The sequence below is a fragment of the Gorilla gorilla genome, chromosome X, assembly GCF_029281585.2.
Source record: "Gorilla gorilla gorilla isolate KB3781 chromosome X, NHGRI_mGorGor1-v2.1_pri, whole genome shotgun sequence".
Taxonomy (NCBI): Eukaryota; Metazoa; Chordata; class Mammalia; order Primates; family Hominidae; genus Gorilla; species Gorilla gorilla.
The window spans coordinates 166,500,412-166,515,086 of NC_073247.2; the positions used below are offsets into that span (position 1 = coordinate 166,500,412).

Below are 14,675 nucleotides of genomic sequence, written 5' to 3' on the forward strand. Positions count from 1 at the left end.
CTAAGAGGATAGAGGACAACATTTACCTCCCCTGCCATGGAAATCACTTAATGAACTGTTCATCAACTGATGAGTAGATAAACAAAATGTGGCCTATTTATACAACAGAATATTTCTCACTGGTGTTGTCTCAATGCTTAACACAGTATACCTGGCACCACCCTTCAATATTTTTTGAAGAATGAGCAAATGAATTATCATATCTCCAGCTAGGTTCGCCAGTATGAGTGATATGTAGTGAGTGTCTACTATGTGCCATTTTACTACCTAAACTTTTTATGAAGTCTGTCCCCTAGTCTTATCTACCAATGCCATTGTCTTAGTTGAGATATCTGTCATTTCTTGACTGGTATAATACAGCAGCTTTCTAATTCTAATCTCAGTCCTCTCTGTTCTATTCTCCACATACCATCCTCTCTGTTCTATTCTCCACACAGCTTCCAGGGTGATCTTTCTAGAGGCAAATCAGACCATGTCACTCCCAAGCTGAAAGACCACAGTGGGTTCAGTGTAGCCTACAGGGTATTCTAAAACCTGAGCATGGCATAATAGAACCTCCATGTCTTGGCTCCTGCCTACCTCTTTCCCAGCCACATCAGCCACTACTGCTCCACTGGCATCGTGCTCTCCAGCCTTAATGAATTGGTTACAACTCCCCTCCTCCCACCGGTGCCTTGGCTTCTCATCATGCTACAGATTCTTTAACACACACATTGTCCTCCAAGAAGCTTGCCAGATCCACTCCTATTCTTTCAAAGAAACGTTTATTGACCACTCTTTATACACTATGACCAAATAGGATTTATCCCACAAATGTAAGGTTGGTTCAACATGTGAAAATCAGTTTATATAATACACCATATTAACAGAATGCATGGCGGAGCAGGGGGGGAGGGGGCTCATGGTCATCTTAATCATGTACAAAAAGGATCATTTGACAAAACGCAGTACCCTTTCATGAAAATAAATTCAACAAACCAGGAACAGAAAGAAACTTCTTCAACCTGATAGAGGGCATCCATGAAAAACCCAGAGATAATATCATACTTAATGGTGAAAGACTGGTTGATTTCCCCCTAAGATCAGGAATGCCACTTGTAACTCAACATCGTACTCAAAGTTCTAGTCAGGGCAATTAGTCAAGAAAAAGAAATAAAAGGCATCCAGATTGGAAAGGAACAAGTAAAACCATCTCTATTCATAGATGCATAGATGGCATCTTCTTATATAGAGGACACTAAAGAGTCCAACAAAAGAAAAAAAAAAAAAAACTGAGACGGTTTGGCTCTGTGTCCCCACCCAAATCTCATGTCGAATTGTAATCCCCACCTGTTGAAGGAAGGGCCTAGTGGGAGGTGATTGAATCATGGGGGCGGACTTCCCCCTTGCTATTCTTCTTATAGAGTGCTCACAAGATCTGATGATTGTTTGGAAATGTGCAGCGCTTCCCCCTTTGCGCGCGTTCTCTCTCTCTTCCTCCTGCTCCAACATGTGAAGAAGGTGCTTGCTTCCCCTTCGCCTTCCGCCATGATTGCACGTTTCCTGAGGCCTGCCCAGAAGCAGAAGCCTTGTACAGCCTGCAGAACCATGAGGCAATTAAACCTCTTTTCTTTATGAATTACCCATTCTCAGGCAGTTCTTTATAGCAGTGTAGGAACGGACTAATATGCCAACCCTGTCTGAGTATGCTCAGCAAAGCATATTCGGCTCAGCAAAGTTGCAGTATCCAAGATCAATCTGCAACAGTCAGTTGTATTTCTACACCCTAGCAATGAATAACATGAAAATAAGATTAAGGAAATGATTCATTTTACAGTAGCATCGAAACAATAAAATGTCGAGGAATAAATTTAACAAAAGGTGTACAAGATGTATACTCTGAAAATTACAAGACGTTGCTAAAATAAATTAAAGAAGACCTAAATAAATCGAAAGGCATTTTGTGTTAACGGATTGGAACACTTAATATTGTTAAGATGCCCATAATCTCCAAGGCAATATACAGATTCATTGTGATGCCTGTCAGGATCCAACCTGCCTTCTTTGTAAAAACTGACAAGCTGATCCTAAAATTCATAAGAAAATGTAAGGGGCTCAGATAGCCAAAACAATCTCAGAAAAGAAAAAAGTTGAAGGACTCACACTTCCCAATTTCAAAACGTACTACAAAACCGCAGTAATCCGAAAAGGGTGGTACTGCCATCGTGATAGATATAGTAGGTCAATGTTACAGAACTCAGAGTCAGGAATAAACCCATATATTTATGTAAAGTTTATTTTCAGTAAGAGTTCCAGCACCCCTCAGTGGGTGGAGGGGAAGAATAATCCCCTCAACAAACTGCGCTGGGACAACTGGATAGCCACATGCAAAAGAATGCCCCTGGACCCCTACCTCACATCACGTAAAGAATTAATTCAAAATGGATCACAGATCTAAATGTAAGGGCTGAAACTATAAAACTCTAAGAAGAAAACAGAGATGTAACTTTGCACGACCTTGGATTAGGCAACAGCTCCTTCAGTATGACACCAAAGGCAAAGCCACAGACATCTTTTCATTTGGCAAGTTGGACTACATCCAAATGTAAATCTTTTGGGCAACAAAGGGCTCTATCCAGAAAGTGAATGGGAGAAACATTTGCAAATCACATATCTGATAAGAGTCTATTTTCCAGAATATATGAATAAGTTTTAGAAGCCCACAGCCAAAATACAATCAACCGAATTAAAAAATGGGCAAAGGGCTTGAATAGACATTCCTCCAAAACAGAGGTACAGAGGGCCAAGAAGCACATGAAAAGATGTCTTAGTCTGTTTTCTGTTGCCATAATTGAATACCCGACACTGAACAATTTATAAAGAAAAGAAATTTATTTCTTACCGTTCTGGGGACTGGGAAGTGCCCCGGCATCTGGGGATGGCAGAGGGTATCACATGGCGAGAGGGCAAGAGGGTGTATGTCGTTTCAGGCCTCTCTTCCTATTCTTATAAAGCCACCAGTCGCATCCTGGGGGTCTCACCCCGATGACCTTATCTAATCCTAATTACCGTCTCGAAGGCTGCGCCTCCAATCAACACGTGAATTTGGGGATTAAGTTTCCCAGACACACAATTTGGGGGACGCACTCAAACCACAGCAACATCATTAGCCATTTGGGAAATACAAATGAAAACCACCATGAGATAGCACTTCACACCCACTAGGATGGCCACTGTAAACAAAACAAAATGAGGCAAACAGAAAACAAGTTTTGATGAGGCTGTGAAGAAATTGGGACTCTCACGCACTACTGTTGGGAATGCGGAAGATTACAGCTGCTGTGGAAATCAGTTTGGTGGTTCCTCAATAAGTTAAACAGAATTACCACACGAGCCAGCAGTTTGACTCCTAGAAATAGACCCAAAAGAACTGAAAAGAGATATTCAAAGAAAAACCTGTAGAGAGATGGTCATGGCAGTGCTATTCACAATAGCCAGAAGGGGGAAATAACCTGTCCATCAACTGACGACTGGGTAAACAAAATGTGGCCTCCTATTTATACAACAGAATCGTACTCAGTCATTCAAAGGAAGGAAGTACTGATTCATGCCTCTACATGGATGAACCCTGATGAAACCATTACGCTAAGCGAAAGCAGCCAGACACACAAGGCCTCACATTTGGTCGTATAATTCCATCTATAGGAAATCTCCAGAACAGGCTAACCTCTATGGACAGAAAGCAGAGGGACTAGGGGTTGCCAGGGACTATCGGGAACGTGTGCATGGGCGGGGGGAGGGGGTGTGTGTGGGAGGGTGTGGGGGCTGGTAGCGGTGGTGTGGGAGGAGGCGTGCGGCAAGCGACTGCTTATAGGTACAGGGGTTTCGGTTTCTTTTCGGGGTGTTGAAAACGTTTTGGAACTAGGTGGTCGTGATGGATGTGCCACATTGTGAAGGCGTGGTACCCATCCTCCCCTCGCCCACCCCTTTGTCTTTCCCACGGTGTTCCCATCCAGTAGAAAGGGAAAGTTCCCACTGGCAAAGAGAGGGTCACCAGCGCGATTCCCCCTGCCCCGCCCCACCCCACCCCACCCCCACGGCCCTCCAGCCACTTCTAGGCCCAGGCCTGCTCCCTCGAGGCCAATGGGAAAGCGATGAGGTCACCTGACGGACGTGTGTCCCTCGTGAGGGGCCGTCAGCACATGCGTGCCCGTCACCGGATGTGCGTGCCCATTGGTCTCGGCTCCCTAGCCAATGAGGGGCTGGGCCCTGGTCGCTAGGATACACAGTACTGGACGCGGTAACTGTCGTCTTGAGAGCCATCTTGCCTAGCTGGGCCAAGCCGAGATAGCACACTCAACGCCCAGCATGCCGAGGAGGAGGAGACATCGAGGGTCCTCCGGTGCTGGCGGCCGGGGGCGGACCTGCTCTCGCGCCGTCCGAGCGGAGCTTTCGTTTTCAGTGAGCCAGGTGGAGCGCAGTCTACGGGAGGGCCACTACGCTCAGCGCCTGAGTCGCACGGCGCCGGTCTACCTCGCTGCGGTTATTGAGTACCTGACGGCCAAGGTCCTGGAGCTGGCGGGCAACGAGGCCCAGAACAGCGGAGAGCGGAACATCACTCCCCTGCTGCTGGACATGGCGGTTCACAACGACAGGCTGCTGAGCACCCTTTTCAGCTCGACCACCATCTCTCAAGCGGCCCCTGGCGAGGACTAGCTTCTGACACCCGGCCCCCGGGACCTGACAGGTCCACTCGTCCACCCACCCGGCCCCAAATCCCCCGGCCTGAACCCCCGGCCTTAAACACCCTCCCCCCACAACCCGGGCCCCAGAGTCTTGGGCCTTCATTAATTCTGTCAATAAAGTGTTTAGAGGAACCCACCTGCCTGCTTCAGTCTCTTTGCCTTGGGGTGGGGGTGGGGGGGCGGTGAGATGGGTTGGGGGGTTGTGAGACCTCCACAGCTGGAGGGATGGAGAGGTGGTGGGGGTCTGGGGTTGGGTGGGAGTCAGGGATGGCACAGAGGAGCAGTCTCTCCCGGTGACAGTGCAGGGGAGTGGCCCTGGGTGGGAAGGGGACACCCGCGCTGGTTCTGAGCAAGTCAGGGCCTGCCCGGGAAAGTCCTCAGCATGATGGTGTTCGTTGGGGCGGGTGGGCCTCAAGATCATGACTGCAGTGTTGCGACAGGACGGACTTCTAAGGCAACCGGGGTGGGGACGGAGAGGTGGACCCGGCGCTTGGCAAGGGGCCCTGGACGGGAAGACGGAGGAGTGAGTAGTCGGGGGGGCGGGGGGGGGGGGGACAACAGTCCAGAAATGCACAGACATGGAATTAGGGTCACGAATTTAGTTGGGTCATGTTCAGATGGAGAGGCTGTGGGATGCCTTTAGCAACCTAGACCATTTGCATTGCAGCCGAGCTAGCAGCAGCTGGTGCCCCGCCAGGCCCCGCGTACCTTCCCAGGGTCCTGGATCCGCATCCCCGAGACCCTCGATTTGCATACGCCGCTCACAGCCCGGCCAGGCCCCGCCTCCGATCCCGCTCTTTGCATATCACCAGGGCAAGGGGCAGGCTCGGGCTGGGGAGCCGGCGCGGGCACGGCGGCAGCCCGCCGAGGGGGACGCAGGGCACGTCGCCCCGCCCCGGCCCGCCCGCCAGCTGCGGCGGCGCGTCGGGAAGTGCTTGGGGCGGCGAGCATGGCGGCAGCGGCTGCAGGCCTGGGCGGCGGCGCCGGCCCGGGACCCGAGGCCGGGGACTTCCTGGCCCGCTACCGGCTGGTATCGAACAAGCTGAAGAAGCGGTTCCTGCGGAAGCCGAACGTGGCGGAGGCCGGCGAGCAGTTCGGACAGCTGGGCCGGGAGCTGCGCGCCCAGGAGTGTCTGCCCTACGCGGCCTGGTGCCAGCTGGCGGTGGCGCGCTGCCAGCAGGCGCTCTTCCACGGGCCCGGGGAGGCGCTGGCCCTCACCGAGGCCGCCCGCCTCTTCCTGCGGCAGGAGCGCGACGCGCGCCAGCGCCTGGTCTGCCCCGCCGCCTACGGGGAGCCGCTGCAGGCCGCCGCCAGCGCCCTGGGCGCCGCGGTGCGTCTGCACCTCGAGCTGGGCCAGCCGGCCGCCGCCGCCGCCCTCTGCCTCGAGCTGGCCGCCGCCCTGCGCGACCTGGGCCAGCCGGCCGCCGCCGCCGGTCACTTCCAGCGCGCCGCCCAGCTCCAGCTGCCCCAGCTGCCCCTGGCCGCGCTGCAGGCGCTTGGCGAGGCCGCCTCCTGCCAGCTGCTGGCGCGCGACTACACCGGCGCCCTGGCGGTCTTCACGCGCATGCAGCGCCTGGCGCGGGAGCACGGCGGCCACCCGGTGCAGTCACTGCCGCCGCCCCCGCCGCCGGCACCCCAGCCCGGGCCCGGGGCGACGCCCGCCCTACCGGCCGCGCTGCTTCCTCCGAACTCCGGCTCGGCGGCGCCCTCTCCCGCCGCCCTGGGCGCCTTCTCGGACGTGCTGGTCCGCTGCGAGGTGTCCCGCGTGCTGCTGCTGCTCCTCCTGCAACCACCGCCCGCCAAGCTGCTGCCGGAGCACGCCCAGACCCTGGAGAAGTACTCCTGGGAGGCTTTTGACAGCCACGGGCAGGAGAGCAGCGGCCAGCTTCCCGAGGAGCTCTTTCTGCTGCTCCAGTCTTTGGTCATGGCTACCCACGAAAAGGACACGGAAGCCATCAAGTCGCTGCAGGTGGAGATGTGGCCACTGTTGACTGCTGAGCAGAACCACCTCCTTCACCTCGTTCTGCAAGAAACCATCTCCCCCTCAGGACAGGGAGTCTGATCCATCCCATTCGCCCAATGACTTCTTTTTGCCCAGGCCGGGACTTTTTGCATCAGTCACGTTAACCAGATGACTTTGCCTGTTACCAAACCTCATGCATCCACGTTTGCGTCTGGGGAGGAATAAAAAGACATCGTTCCCGCTTCTGCGTTTTGTTATTCCTACTGCCGCCACAGGAATTATTTCGTTGGCTGAACGTTACCAGCACCCCAAGAACACGTTTTGATAGAATCAGAGTAGAGGACGTGGCTGTCTTCTAAAAAGCCACGACATGAAAATGACAATCCCTTTCGTCTCCTTCCTCCGCTGCTTCCACCCAACGCAGCCTCCTGCCTCCGCCTTTGTTTCATAGTGAGGATTTTATTTTGCACGGTGCCCTCCCTCTAAATACCTACCCTAGATGATTTCATCCTGCCCCTCACTTCTTAACATATTCCTGTGTCTTTGTAATGGCCAAATTTCTCCTTCCACTCGTCCGCACGGTACGTCTTCATGGGAGTCATTTTATTCCTTACAGCTTCCTTGTAACCACAGCCCTAAATCCATGATAAAGCTACTCTTGTACTCCTCATGTGTGGTTTTGGTGTCCGTCGTCTATAAAATGTGACTCTCTTACCTACTTGTCAGGAGGCCAGAAGCAGAACCAGATAGCTGTTTGGGCTCCAGGATGTATTCGTTCCTTTGAAATTTGCGCTATGCCTCCTATGTGGGCAACGAACCTGCAGAGATCATCTATGATGTGCTCCGTACTCAGGTGACTGCAATGCAGATACATCCAGTGCAGCGGGTCTGGTGCCGATGCATCGATTTGCATTGGAATTCACGGTTCTGGTTCCATTCCCAGAGGTATATGCAGTCTGGATCACAACAGCTTTTATTTGTAATAGGGATTTTTTTTTTTTTTTTCCGAGATGGAGTCTCACTCTGTCGCCCAGGCAGGAGCGCAGTGGCGTGATCTCGGCTCACTGCAACCTCCGCCTCCTGGGTTCAAGCGATTCTCCTACCTCAACCTCCAGGGTGCCTGGGATTACAGGCGTGCACCACCACACTGGGCTAATTTTTGTATTTTTAATAGAGATGGGGTCTCACCATGTTGGCCAAGCTGGTCTCCAACTCCTGACCTCAAATGATCCACCCTCCTCGGCCTCCCAAAGTGCTGGGATTACAGGCATGAGCCACCACGCCTGGCCTGTAATAGGGATTTTGCTGCAACGTTTAGTTAAGTAGGTGAAATCAGAGTGCGTGGCCCTTTGGTGGTGTGCGATCACGTGACTGCAAGGCAGCCTCCGTGTTCCCCCAAAGCAGGATGGCGTTCCGTTTGAGAACACTTAAGTTTCCAAGGCTTTCTGGCTCAAATGGAGCGTGCCCCCCAACTAAGCTGTTTTCTTATTTATTGCGTCTTTTTAATCCTTTTGATGGTGACAACAAGAACTCTTCAGAATATAGCCTCTTTCTCAAACTTTCAACCCTGGGGAAATGCATCCTTTGGGCCGAAGTTGCACACAATACTGATCTTCGGGGCTGAGATGTAAGGACACAGTTTGGAGTAGGTGTTTTTGTTTTGCGTCTTTTTGCGGGGGAGAGGTGTGGAGGGTTGTCACTGTGAGTTGAGTGCCTCCAAATGGGTGGGACTTGTAGGGTGTTCTTTTCTGCTTCTATTTCTATGTCGACAGTGTGGAAGTAATGGGAAGCACAGGAGAGGCCCATTCCACCATCATTCCTCTTTCTCTCACTTGGCTGCCAGGAAGGGTCCTACGGAGCCCTGAACGCCTAGCCCAAATTATTGTAAAAGCGGTTGAAGGGCTCATGCTCCTTTGCTCTTTGGCTCTTTCCTGGTATGCTCCTCTTAACCCGGGCTGCAGACCTGGCCGGCTGGCTTCTTGTCAGGTTCAGGAGCTACGGAGCATGACTGGTGACCAGTTTGGGATTTGGGCTTCAGGAGAAGCCTCCTTAGGCCTCCGGTCCAAACTCCTTGCGTCAGGGAGGTGAGGGGAAGGATAACCAGACGGTCAGGTAGTGGGTATCTGAGCATAGTTCTAGGAAACACTAAAACTCCTCGTTTTCCATTTGCCGTGGGCTCATTCATGTATCTCCCTCAGAAGCTTAAGAGCAGTGATAACTGGGCCGAGGCCAGATTTCAGCATTTTTGAGAATTCCCTCATAATGTATCACATCAATATGAAAAGTCAACACTGATTTCTAGCATGCCAAAAGCAAATACTTTCAGAGGACATGATTAGTTTGCTTTTTAACTTGAAAACAATTCCAAATTCACACTTAAAACAGTGTAAACCGTCGGAAATGGTGGCAGCGAAGCAGTGAACCCTTAAAGGCTGTTGGGGTTCCCCTTCTCCCCGTTGTGAGGTACTCCCAAAAGGATAAATGTTGCTTATGAAAGAATATTTTATACGTGAATAGTACAAAGACAAAGACGTTTGAGAACCGCTACGCCGGAGGAAGGTGGTCAAGACTGAAATTAGTGTGTTAGGCAAGATCTGGTTCCTAGGTGCTGAGGATTCTGGTGCCAAGCATTAATTTTAACCGTGTAGGCATCTCTACCACCGTTAGAGGAGACCAGCAGCCCACAGACTCTTTTTGTCAAGGGCGGGATAGAAATGTGTTAGTCTTTACAGACCACAGATGGTCTCTGTTGCACAGTCTTCTTTGTTTCTTTGTATGTTTGTCTTTGCAATCCTTTCAACGTGTAAAAACTATTCTTAACTCAGTCTGTACAAAAGCAGGCTGTGGGCCAAATTCTGGGACTATAGTTTGCCCACCTCTGAATTAGAATCCAGAAGATAGTAGTTGCTCAATAACTGTTCAAGGAATGAACCTCATGAGAGTAGTTAATAACTGTAAGTAATTTATCCTTATCGTTAAAAGACAAAGATTGAAGAATAAGTGAACTAAGCATTCACCTCCAGATTGTAGGAAACAAACCAAAAGAAAGGAAAATAGAATTTTTAAAGTTTTGAACAGAGATTGATGAACTAGAAACAGCTCTTTCAAAACCACGTTTGGGTTTAAAACTGAGCTGATTCTTTGAAAAATTAATAGAATAGACAAACACTTGCCAACTCGATACAGAAGGGAAAAAAGGAGAAAAGACATGTGTGTATACAGATATAGATGTATGACACAGGGATATATGACTCTAATGTGCCCATTTGCAGACATTAACTCAAGGCAACACAAATGAGAATAGCAATAATCATATAACGATTGGAAAATACAGCCTAGTATCTCTCACTAAATAAAGCACATGGCTCATATGGCTTTTTCATTTACTCTCATTAAATACTGGATTCCTACATTAAATAAGCTATTCTAGAGCAATAGTCTTCATGGAAAAAAATGGAAGCTTTCCCACTTTATTTTCAAGTTTAATATAACCCTCATGCCAAAACCTGGTAAGTAGAGCTACTGAAAAAGCTAAACCCATTTCATTCATGAATATAGATATAGAAATTATAAATAAAATGTTGGCAAATTGGATCCAGCTAAGTTTTAAATAACTAACACACTATGACTGACGAAAGTTTTCCCAGGAATGGAGCACAGTAGTGCTCTTGCACTGGTCTGTGAGAGCCAATTGTAAGTAAGCATCTCTTCCCATCCCTGGGGCCAGGCATGATGGGAGTAGTATTTATGTCAGGGAAATCTGCCAATGCTATAAATCAAGGCCTTTACTTCTTAACCTCCTCTCACTTTGCTCCCCTGTGGGTTGTTAATTTCTTGTCAGCACACTATTGAATGTTAAGTATAATTTGACAACACAAAAGAGAAATGTGACCATGTCAAAGATGCTGGAAAAGCATTTGATAAAATTCAGTTGCCATTGCAAATAAAATAGGGATAGGAGAAACCTTTTTAAACGTCATAAAAAGTATTTGAAACTAACAGTGAACATTATATTAAACAGTGAAACACAGGTTACATTCTCATTAAAGTCAAGAGCAAGACAGGCCTATTTGTTACGTGTTTACCAGATCCTGTCAGCATAATGTCATCAGTGTAATGGACAGGCATGGTGCTTGTGGGATGTAAAGATGTTTGAGGTCCCTTGAGTCTATATTATGATAGAAAACAAGAGAGCTAACATTGCCCTGATGCATGGGCAGTAAACTTAATACTCTTGTTCCTACTTGGTAAATTCAAATGTATTCTGATTTTACTAATGTATGGAAATGAAGAAAAAACATTCTCTAGGTCAATACTTCCATATCAGGTGCCTGGGGCTGTGTAAATTTGCTTCAACAGAGATATGATATCTGGAATTGCAATTGTTTTTTGGCATCACCACCTGATTAAATTTGTGATCTGCTGTCATTTTCTGTGACTCTCCTGGCTTTCGTAGTGGCCAAACAGGGTCTCTAAGGAGAATAGTCACTGGTTTGTGAGGCATCTATCTCAGTTATAGCCACTGAAAGGCTTTTACACAAAAGAGGGATGACTGCTTCAGAGACTGGGGAGTGGTTGCCTCCTCAGGCAAAGGAGGTTCAGGGGAATTTGGAGGTTTGCAATTCTCAGCCTCATCCATGTCTGCCTAAATGCCTCCATCTCAGGCCTCAGAGTTTCACTCCTTCCCACCGGTACTCTTAGCACAGCATAATAGATCTGGTGGATTGAGCATTTAATTGTCACTGCAGCTCTGCAACTTATGCTCAGCCCCTAAGTCGTATCTGCCTACAACCACAGGATATGGAGGATTCCTCAAAAGCTCTATGCATGCATCCTGATTTTCCATGTATGTTCATCAGTGTTCTTATTTTGTATATATTCCTAACATTTCATTTCTTTTTCCATGTGTATGCTCTCTAGGGCTGTAAGAAGACAGACCACTCTACAATCAGGTAATACTACGTTTGTTGCCACAGTGACTAAATGCCACTGTCATTTAGTCTCCCCAGTGTCTTACTTGCCACCTGCAACTCATCCCATAGTATCACTGGTGATAATCTGAGAAACTATAATACTAACACATGTCATGGATTCCCTAACTGCTCATTTTCTTCCTTGGCAAATATGTTATCTCTGTGTTTCTTGAATATATTAGCAACATAACCTTAGAATTGCATTTTGAAAATCTGTTTCCTGGGGTTTCTTCTAGCACCAATTACTGTATGAAACAAGGGATCCAGCAAGGAACAGAAAACATGGAAATTAGGATAATTTGTGGAAGGTTTAATAAAGATACTAGTTAGGAGGGTGGGAACAGAGTATTACCATCCTGTAAACCCAAAATAAAATTCTAATCCCCCCAACCATCTGAATGGACCCCTCCTTTCGGCAAAGGGCATTCCAAAGTTAACCTGAAAAACTAGTTCAGGCCATGATGGGAAAGTGGGGATCAAATATGCCTTATTATACCCACCTCCCTTTTGGAATTCAGAAAAATCTGACCAGCATTAACATCAACACAGACCTTCGGACTGATGGAACAGACTCTTTAAGTCTGATAAGAAACATTTACAATCTATTCTTTCTGAAGCCTGCTATCTGGAGGCTTCATCTGCATGACAGAACCTTGGTCTTCACAGCCCCTTATCTTAACCCAGATGTTCCTCTCTATTGATTCTAAGTATTTACACAATAACTTAACTCTTTCAACCAATTGCCAATCAGAAAATCTTTGAATCTACCTACGACCTGGAAGCCCCGCCTCGCTTCCAGTTGTCCTGCCTTTCCAAACTCAGTGAATGTACATCTTCCATCTATTGATTTAGGTCTTATGTCTCCCTAAAATGCATAAAACCAAGTTGTAGCCAGACCACCTTGAGCACATGTTCTCAGGATCTCCTGAGGGCTGTGTCACAGGCCATTGGTCTTTCATATTTGGCTCATAATAAATCTCTTCAAGTATTTTACAGGGTTTAACTTTTTGTTTGTTGACAATCCCTAAACCTGAAAGGATCAGAAGAGAGAAACATCCTGAAAGAGAGAATTGGATAGATTATTGTAGTGGCTTTAAAAAATGACCACCAATTATTTAACATTTCTCCCATTAAAAATTAGGGTCTATGTCTCTTCCCCTTGAATCTGGGTGGATATGCGATTTGCTTCTAACCAATAGAATGTATTGAAAGTGAGAACTAAACTCTGATTTTTTTTTATCTTGCCCAAATTCCTATCTAAGGGGTCTGGGGAGTCATGCCCTACAAATCATAAATTCTCATCAGATGGGTTTTATTTAACCTTATATGTCATGATTTACTTTCCAACCTTACTCTGGCATAACATTGTGAGACAAGGAAGAAAATCAAAATATTTTACCCCAAAACATGTTTTTTTGCCATATTTTGAAATGGCCCTGCAAAGCTGTTCTTTGTGGAGGGATATTTGCAACTGTAAAGAATCTCTATTAACATAGCTAGATCTTTTTCTCCCAGCCCCTCCCAATCTTAAAGAGATTAACTAAGATCTGAATACAAAACATTTGTCATCTATTGTCTCTAAGGGGAGCCACTATAAGACTTCAAAAGAACTTTGGTCTCCACAATGTTTATCTTAACCTGAACATTCCCTTTCTATCAATCCCAGGTCTTCAGACAAACTCAACCAATTGTCAACCAGAAAATGTTTAAATTCACCTATAGCCCGGAAGCCCCCAGGTTGAGTTGTCCCGCCTTTCTGGACCAAATCAGTGTATTTCTTAAATGTATTTGATTGATGTCTCAAGCCTCTCTAAAATGTATAAAACCAAGCTGTGCCCTGACCATCTTGGGCACATGTTCTCAGGACCTCCTGAGGGCTGTGTCATGGGCCATACTCACTCATATTTGGCTCAGAATAAATCTCTTCAAATATTTTATAGAGTTCGACACTTTGTCGACAAAAGTGATGCTACATAACTTAGAAGACTTGGTCAGAAAAGGTTATGTAGTCTTCACCTTGTTAACTGTAACACTCACACTTGGAGGCCCTAAAATGACGTGTAAGAAGTCCGACTACAGGCTGGGTGTGGTGGCTTACGCCTGTAATCCCAGCACTTTGGGAGGCTGAGGTGGGCGGATCACCTGAGGTCAGGAGTTCAAGACCAGCCTGGTCAACATGGCAAAACCCTGTCTCTACTAAAAATACAAAAATTAGCTGGGCGTGGTGGCATGAGCCCGTAGTCCCAGCTACTCAGGAGGCTGAGGCAGGAGAATCACTTGAACCCGGGAGGCAGAGGTTGCAGTGAGCCAAGATCACACCAGTGCACTCCAGCCTGGGCAACAGAGTGAGACTCTGTCCTCCCCCCACCCTCCTTCCCCCCCTCAAAAAGAAGTCCAACTACCTTGAAACATGCTGTAAGGAAGGCCAGGCCTCAGGGAAAATCCACGTAAAGTTACATCAGTCAACAACCCCAGATTCTGTCATAGCTGACAGTCAGTACCAACCACCAGAAAAGCAAGAGAAGGAACTTCCAGATGATTCCAGCACCCAGCTGTTAAATAATCCTAACTGAGGCTCCAGAAACCACCCATCCCCACTGTGTCCCAGTCTTGATCTACAGAATCTGTGAGCAAAACATAATGGTTATTGTTATGACACCAAGTTTTGAAGTGGCTTGGTACACAGCAATAGTAGCTAGTACAGGTAGAAAAAGCCACTCTGAGGGAAACAGTGACCTTAAGTGGGGAGATACAGTGAACTCCTCTACAAGGAGAAAGTCAGAAGAATAAATATGCCAATCTTTTGCCAGTGCTCCCTGTTGGTGAAATCCAACCAAAAGCTGGAGGACAAGGTAACCTGTTGATGTATTCTATACAAGCTCACCTCACAGAACAAGAAGCAGGGTAGAGAAGCAGGAAAATGGATCTAAAGGGGCAAACAAAAGTTATCTTGCTTGGGGTCATTTGAAGACTTTGAACTTTATTCTGAAGACAATGGGAAGACATTGAAAAGTT

The 14,675-nt window shown here is 47.7% G+C and overlaps 3 protein-coding genes across 6 annotated transcripts in view; 2 read left to right on the top strand and 1 right to left on the bottom strand.

Moving 5' to 3' along the window:
- F8 (coagulation factor VIII) overlaps window positions 1-14,675 on the bottom strand; it is a 197,312-nt gene that overhangs the window by 44,987 nt on the left and 137,650 nt on the right. The window contains exon 1 of one of the 4 annotated variants that reach the window (XM_031005763.2): window positions 5,433-5,675. The exons of the other annotated variants lie outside the window; for them this stretch is intronic. Coding sequence (XP_030861623.1) covers window positions 5,433-5,675 — 243 coding nt within the window. Of the gene's footprint in view, window positions 1-5,432; window positions 5,676-14,675 lie in introns of those variants that run through there. 4 annotated transcript variants of the gene reach the window in all.
- Window positions 4,238-4,860, top strand: H2AB1 (H2A.B variant histone 1). The gene has a single exon (XM_031005764.3). The coding sequence runs from the start codon at window positions 4,348-4,350 to the stop codon at window positions 4,693-4,695; it is 348 nt and encodes a 115-aa protein (XP_030861624.1). The 5' UTR covers window positions 4,238-4,347; the 3' UTR covers window positions 4,696-4,860.
- Window positions 5,674-7,357, top strand: F8A1 (coagulation factor VIII associated 1). The gene has a single exon (XM_004065177.4). It carries the CDS (start codon window positions 5,674-5,676, stop codon window positions 6,784-6,786), a length of 1,113 nt encoding a protein of 370 aa, XP_004065225.2. The 3' UTR covers window positions 6,787-7,357.

Bases quoted from the DNA above. Each gene is read 5' to 3' on its own strand.
- H2AB1 (XM_031005764.3), top strand. From the start codon at position 4,348: ATGCCGAGGAGGAGGAGACATCGAGGGTCCTCCGGTGCTGGCGGCCGG.
- F8A1 (XM_004065177.4), top strand. From the start codon at position 5,674: ATGGCGGCAGCGGCTGCAGGCCTGGGCGGCGGCGCCGGCCCGGGACCC.